The sequence below is a fragment of the Aristolochia californica genome, unplaced genomic scaffold, assembly GCF_029961685.1.
Source record: "Aristolochia californica isolate CCGP_79_NKW_82.1479 unplaced genomic scaffold, dmAriCali1.0.hap1 SCAF_6, whole genome shotgun sequence".
Classification (NCBI taxonomy): Eukaryota; Viridiplantae; Streptophyta; class Magnoliopsida; order Piperales; family Aristolochiaceae; genus Aristolochia; species Aristolochia californica.
Window position 1 is genome coordinate 5,609,760 of NW_027182257.1, and position 7,580 is coordinate 5,617,339.

At 36.0% G+C, this 7,580-nt stretch overlaps 1 protein-coding gene across 1 annotated transcript; it reads right to left on the reverse strand.

Moving 5' to 3' along the window:
• Positions 1–4,621: 4,621 nt before the first annotated feature.
• Positions 4,622–7,136, reverse strand: LOC137935208 (28 kDa ribonucleoprotein, chloroplastic). The gene is made up of 4 exons (XM_068779902.1): positions 6,759–7,136; positions 6,553–6,648; positions 6,006–6,299; positions 4,622–4,896 (listed from the first exon to the last, which is right to left on the reverse strand). Exons 1-4 carry the CDS (start codon positions 7,134–7,136, stop codon positions 4,786–4,788), a joined length of 879 nt encoding a protein of 292 aa, XP_068636003.1. The 3' UTR covers positions 4,622–4,785.
• Positions 7,137–7,580: the final 444 nt, after the last annotated feature.

Below are 7,580 nucleotides of genomic sequence, written 5' to 3' on the forward strand. Positions count from 1 at the left end.
ACTCAGTCTTAATGTATTGATTATGATGAAACTTTTTCTCCAATTGCGAAGATGAACTCGGTCAAAGTTTTTTATTGCTTTAGCAGCCAATTTTAAATGGGAGTTGCATCAATTAGATGTCAAGAATACTTTCTTGAACGGTATACTCTCTAAGGAAGTCTACATGTACCAACCACCTAGTTATGCGGTTGAGGGGGAGAAAGTATGTCGGTTGAATAAAGCAATATATGTTGAAATAGTCTCCGCAGGCTTAGTTTGATAAATTGACCATTTTGGTTACAAAACTTGGGTTCAAGAGGTGAGAAAGTGATGACTCAATGTTTACCAGAAATTCCACCAAGGGCAACATTCTTATGGTAGTATATCTAGATGATATTGTTATTACGGGCTGACCTTTGTGGTATTTAGTAGGTAAAACAGAACATTAATAAGGAGTTCCAAACCAAGGACCTCAGGCTTCTAAAGTACTTCTTGGGATTGAAGTTCTTCAATCCCAATACAGTATAGTCCTATAACAAAGGAAGTACATATTTGATTTGTTGAAGGAGACCAAGATGCTTGGATGCAAACATGCAGAGACACCTATGAAATCTAATGTTAAGTTGTGTGCAGGAACTGGTAGTGATGTCGATGTTGATCGTTTTCAATGGTTAGTTGAGAAGTTGATCTATATCACGGTCACAAGACCAAATATTTCTTATTCGGTCAGTGTTATCAGCCAATATATGCATCACTCACAAGAATCTCATTGGGAAGCATTGGAAAGATTCCTTCAGCATCTCAAAAAAAATCTCAATCAAGGGCTACTATATAAATGTCATTGTCATACAGAAATTGAAGGTTTTGTTAGTGTTGACTGGGTTGGGTCCCTTGATTATAGAAAATCCACTTCTGGTTACTACACAACTATTGGGGGCACTCTAGTCACTTGGAGAAGCAAAAAAATAAAATGTAGTGGCTAGATCGAGTGCATAAGTGGAATATTGAGCCATGACACTTGCAATAAGTGAATATTTATGGTTAAAATCATTCACGACTGAGCTCGGGTTTCAAATAACCAAGCATATACAGCGTCACTGTGACAATTAGGCAACTATCCATATTACGATCAATCCAGTCTTTCATGAGAAAACCAAGCACATTAAGATAGATTGTCATTTCATACGAGAAAAACTTCAAGATAGAATAATATCTATGCAATATATCTCTTCGAAGAATCAATTGGCGGACATCTACACAAAGGCTATTGTTGTAAAGTCACTCACTTATACTTGCTCCAAGCTGGGAATATTTAATGTTTTCTCCCCAGCTTGAAGGGGATTGTTGAAGTAGTTTGAGTAGTATTCTATATAATAATTATGAGAGTGAGTGACATAAGGTATAAATAGTAGTTAGTTTAAACATTCTTTTTATTTTTATGTATTAAGGCATCCATTCCCCCTTATATAAATAAGAAAGAGAGGGGGAGGAGCTAAAAAATTGTGCTCTCTCTTAACCCCTAAAGTTTCTCTCCTCAAGTTGTGCTCGTGCCTTCTCCTTCTCATGGATTAAAGCCTAGAATTCAACAATTTTTTTTCTAAAAAAAATAAGAAGGTTGTATTCTAAATTCATTTGGAAGTATGAGTGTTGCATAGTTGCCTCCTTCTGGTTAAAATTATTTTTCTCCAATACTTCTTTAATTTATCATCTTTTATTTTTATCACTTGAAATCAATGCGTAGACCCACTACCTAAAAATGTAGAATTCTACCGAATATCTAGCTCGAGTCTAGTCTTTTATTCTTCAGCCAAGAGGTAATTTGTGTTTGAGGTATCCTTAAAAAGTGACTAGTTTCTTAGTTATGTCCTAAAATTGAGCCATTTTTCATGTTTGAAATTGTTCATAGTTTGTTTCAAACTATGACTGGTGTATGGAGCTTTGTCCAAGAGTAGTTTTCTTCTATCATATTGTAATTTGTCCTAGTTGGATTTTTATGTCTTTTTTATCCCCAGCTTGAGGAGGAGAAGTACAAGATGAAGTACAAGAAAAAAAATATTTTATTCCACATGCTGTAATTTTTATGTGACGAAAATATTCAAGAAAGGGGGAAAAATATGAAGATTTTGCAACTATGAAGAATTCTTTTAGCAAAAGAATATTAAAGACCAAAAATCTTTTTCTTTGCAATCTAAAGTTATGAATTCCAGCTTGAGGGGGGAGTATTGAAGAGTAAGTATGGAAGAGTCTTACATGACTCTCACAACAAGAAGTCTCACAAAGCCAAAATTAATATGGAGTCTAAGAGGAATCTCATGGAAGGATATCTCATAGAAATGTTTCGGATAAAAGGTGTTTTAGTTATTTCAGTCTTTTATTTATGTTTAGTTGTTTAATTATACTAGGACTTATCTTTAAGTGTTAAGTTATGGGTATAACTAGGACAAAAGTAGTTTAATTGTAATTGGATTTTACTCGTTTCATCTATTATAAAAAAAAAAGTTCATTGTATTCAAATTATAACAAAGTCAGTGAAGTATTTTTTTTTTCTAGAAATTTAACACAGTTTAAAAGTGTTAGTCATGTTAGTTTTATATTATGTTCAATTGTTTAATTGTTCTAAGATTTTCCTTTTAGTGCTTAACTTTTAGTATAATTGGGACAGTGTTAGTTTAATTATAATATGATTATACTTGTTTCCTTTATTATAAGTAGAGACTCATTGTGCTCAGTTATAAAAAAAGTCAGTGACTTATTATTTCTTCTCTAGAAATTCAACTAGATTCAATTAGTTTAAAGCTAAGTGGTACAAGGTGCGCCCACAAATATCATCAAAGGCATCAAAATAAATCAACAATACGTGGAGCCATGGATAAATCTGGAAAGGATTTTTGTGCTAGGCTCATGGCTTCTCAAGACACCTAACATTCATCTCCTTGACTACCAATTCAATCACGAGAAAAAAATTAATCATCAGAGTTAGAACCCCAATTGATGGTCCAAATAATAGATATTGATAAATGATAAGAATTAAAAATTTTGACCACTAATAAACCAATTGTCAAAGTCAAAATTCTAGATGGTCAAAGCATTGAATTTTTTTTCAAAAGGTTACTCAACAATCAAAGTCAAGTCTTTTTACCAAGATTTGGATTGATTATTGATATCAAAGCTCAATATATAGCCAAGATAAAGTCTATTGTATGAAATCATCGTCGAAATTGTTAAAAGAGAATACCACCTAAGCATCACTTAAGCACCACCAAAGCAGAGGAGGTGGTATATCATTGAGACATGACATTGTGGGAAAGTTCCACCTAAAGAAAATAATGTGGCATAATTTCGAAATGGATGAGAAGAAGTATCAAGCATTAATGGGAAGAGGAAAAAGTTTTGAAAAATATTCTTCCCCCTTGTATTTCAAAAAAAAATGTAGCTAAGCTAAGTGGAGAAGAAGAAAATAGGGGAGATAAAAAGGTGGGTTGGCTAAACCACTCCCACCGCACTATAAATAGACATTCCCTTAGGCTTAAAGAGAACTTTTTGGAGGAGAACATTTGGCGGGAGAGAAAAAAAATAGTTGGCAGATTTCTCTTAAGCTTAATGTGACGAAACTCGGTTCATTAGAGAGGAGAAACTGTATTGTGGTACTGACAATTCAAATTTCAAGTTAGCCGGAAGATTTATTAGATTTACTAATAACAAGCAATCATCATTGCCACTACATTACCATTATCCTTGAACCTACCACATTCAATTTGGGATTAAATCTTCTCTTCAAGTACAAAGTGATAGGTAGCTATAAAGTTGAAGGTAATCAACCAAGATAATTCTAATACATCCGTCAAATTATATACGACTCAAAAGAGATAGAACCAGAGAGGTCTTCAAAATATATGACCGCACATCACTTGAAATCTTGTAACATCTTTGTTGTTGTAGTTACGATCGTGCTACTTTGTGAATCAAATTTTTTTTCTGCCGACAACGTTTATTAACTTAGTGTTGCAAACTTATTTTGTTTCAATCCATCATGCCCATTCAAACCCTGATGAAGAAATTCATAGCGTCTCATTACTCATAGCTAAAAGCATAGTGTATCCCAAACATGCTTCAACAATGGCAGTTGTTGGTGGATTTCATATGCGTATTTGGCATAATAAACTTAAACACTTTTTAAGTCCATAATCACTCATATTTTGTAACAAATAAACCCTAAGGCTCCTTAAACTGGAGCCCCCTCATTTTCCATGGTAATTCTATTACAAAACAAAGACGTAGGGGATGAGGCCATCCCTCTTCATTCCACTTACAGGGATCTCCCCATGCTCCCTATTTGATTACAAGCATTAACTAAGAAGCCTTCCTCTATCCATACAGTGAAAGGAGGGAATGAAGTAGATCAGTCTTATTCAAACCAATATCTTAGGAGTACATGGTAAAATCCCAAAAATATTTAGGTCCGTTGATTTTTCCCCTTCCCCATGTTTTTGCTCAATGGGTCTGACTGAAACCAGGTCAGTTTGGGTTTGAAACTTTAAATTAAAATTTTTATATGATGTTTATTTACATGTTAAAATCAATGTTTTAATGTTTCATTTTAAAAACCCATCTCCCTCTTTAATCTCATTATATAAGCAAGGGGTAAGATAAGTGCTTCCTCTTTTATCTCATGGCAACAGCAATAATGATGATCAAAGATACATAATAATGTACAAAAACTTCAAGAAGTTCCCAAGTGCACCAAGTCAATCTGGGTACCTGAACGTTAATTCGTGGTGAGAGACCCAGTTTGCCCTAGTCTCCTCCTCATGACTTTTCTGTTTCTCCTTCATTGTTCTCATTTTCCTCGGTTTCATCTACAGCTCCATCAACATTCTTTTCGCTCACTTTCAGTTTAACTGGTCTGCCCATTAGTTCCTACAGTACAAGAACCAGATCACAACAGAGGTTTCTTTTTGTAAGGCAGTGAAAAGCAAAACTTAGCAGGGAAACAAGTCAAAACAAAGCAACCTCCTACTTTCAGCCGTGAGTGACATGAGAACAATACCGTAGAAGGTGCATGATTCGACAAGCAAATGCCTACCCATCACAGCGGGAGAGAGAGAGAGAGAGAGAGAGAGAGAGCAACTGAACAATACCACTCGATACAAAGCAATTTCTAAAATAGGTTTAAAGCCTTTGCTAAACTAGATCCTCACTTACTGCAGCTCTTCACATTGACAACAACTTACTTTGCTTGAAACATCGTGTAAAAATAACAACTGAATCTCGTGTTAACACTTGAAGCAGATCTACTTCCAAGTTATCCACTATAAGTTATTTTGTCACTTCACTTAAAAGGAGGTACTTATATTCTTTTTTGTGAAGGATTTAAATGGTTAAACAAGGTCTTAATTCTCAACAAGATAGATGGCCTTAATTGTCAACCAGATAGATAACAGTCTTTGAATATCTGCAGTGCCTAGAGCAACATATTTTCAGATCATGTGAATAAATAGTTATGACAAGCCATGGCAAAGGTTAAACTAAGTAAAATGCAAAACCTGAAAATCTTTTCTATTTAAAGAAAAAAGGCAGACATCATCTGAGTTGACAATGGGGCAGAGGTGCATTAAGTCGTAGTGACTAGCAACTATTAGACATCTAAATCATCTACAGAAGAAACTATGTCAATCAACTGAGTTGGCTATACAAGATTCAACTATTGAAACAACAAAAAGAACCAAAATTAAATTTACTTCAAGTAGTTAAATGTTACCAAAAGCCAAGACCATCAACCAAGCATCTCAAGGAAACAATTCTGAGACATGCCATTATCAGACCTAATTTTCAGGAGTAAAAAAATGAATACTATTCCTCCAGTTTTAAGTTAGAAACTTATAAAAAGTGGAAGTGAAATATATTCTGTTACTCTTTTGAGCGATATGTGATTAATATAGGAGTTGCGAGTTCATATTTCCCCATATGTTCAAGATAAAAGCAGAACGACGGGAGTAAAATATAGCAGTAGTGACATTTGAACTGACCTTCCCATCCAGAGCAGAAATAGCGTCTTCCATTTCCTCCTGGGACGCAAAAGAGACAAATCCATAACCAGCTGACCGTCCAGATGGGCTGTCAAAGACAACCCTGCATGCAACTGGATTAAAGCATGCAGAGAAAAACTCTCTAAGCTGAGTAGACCTTGCTTTCCATGCAAGATTTGAAACATATATCTTATAACGTGTTTCGCCAGTGGTTGGGGCAGGAGCAGATGGAGGGCGGGAAGGTTTTTTCATACTCTTCGCAAATTCAACCCTAATAATTCTTCCTTGAAGTTCCTGCATTAAGAAACATAAGCTTTAAGGAGGAAGAGGATTTGTGTGGCAGAACCGTCACTCTTATGCCTCACAGAACCGGCATTCATAACAAGAGAGCATCGAAGGAGAGAAACAAGAAATGGTGATATTTTAGTTCAGCACTGGAAAGACTGCCTCTCTCCAACCATTTTATGTAAAATCAATAACAACAGATTGTAGAAGACGAGAAGATAAAGAGAAGCAATAGACGAATATGTTCTGCGTTCATACTTACAAATGAATCGAGTTTATCGATGGCGGCCAGAGCCCCTTCCGGGGACTCCAATGTAATGAAGGCAAAGCCTCTGTTTTTACCATTCTTCTTTATAATCTGAAATTGGGACATTGCAGAGACGAAAAAAATCCTGATCTCAGTACAAGGGCAACTGCAATCAATTTAAATTTTAACCGCATGAAATTAAAAAAGGAAACAGCAATTACCTCGACATCTGTCACATTCCCATACTGACCGAAGAGATTTCGAATGTCGGGAGCAGTAAAGCTCCACGGAAGGTTATAAACAAAGAGCTTTCGTTTTTGTTCATTTTCTTGGCTGTTTTGCCCGGTCGCGCCTTCAACTTCGATTTCTTGTACTGCTGAGAAGAGCTCGAACGAAAATTTTCTAGTCGGAAGGGTAGAAAGAGAAAAGAGAGGAGAAAAAGGGTAGGGTAGAGACCGGTAAGAGGTAGAAGCTGAAAGATGGAGCTTCCCACACACAGAAGATTTGTGAGGAACGATAAATGCAGACGAAGATGAAGGAGAAGCTTTAAAGGAAGATGAAGGAGAAGCCGAAAAGGAAGATGCTGCAGACAGTGCCATAGTCGCGAAAAAATTTTATCCGTTTTCTCCGTCCAAAGCATATCGTCTTGGACCAGGACTGGATCAGGCTTCGTGAAAAGACTGAACTGCCCCGGCCATGAGGTCTCTTATATGCTAAAGAGGGGGCCTGGAATAGGTTTATTCGGCTTCTAGTCACTGGGCCGGCCCAGCATGAGTTGGATAGGTCATTGAAAGATTGGGCTGTCAATGCTTGGAATTTGACAAAAATACAATGGGGCGGTGATTTGTTGCTCTAATAAGTACCATGAGGAAATATAGTTTGTTTGAATCTAAAATCAACACCTGGCTAATGTGACCACTAGTATTACATTTCTTGTACTATTGCACACATCTCCTTCTCATAAGTGGACCACAAAGTCATTGATCCCTTAATGATTAAATTTAATAACTAGTGGAGTGCCCCCTTTGCATCAAGATTGCACC

Excerpts from the sequence above, each read along its gene's own strand:
- LOC137935208 (XM_068779902.1), bottom strand. The coding sequence starts at position 7,136 with ATGGCACTGTCTGCAGCATCTTCCTTTTCGGCTTCTCCTTCATCTTCC. Across the intron at positions 6,300-6,552 it reads TCGATAAACTCGATTCATTT|GAACTTCAAGGAAGAATTAT; the intron begins GTAAGTATGAAC and ends TTCTTAATGCAG. Across the intron at positions 4,897-6,005 it reads TTTCTGCTCTGGATGGGAAG|GAACTAATGGGCAGACCAGT; the intron begins GTCAGTTCAAAT and ends CTTGTACTGTAG.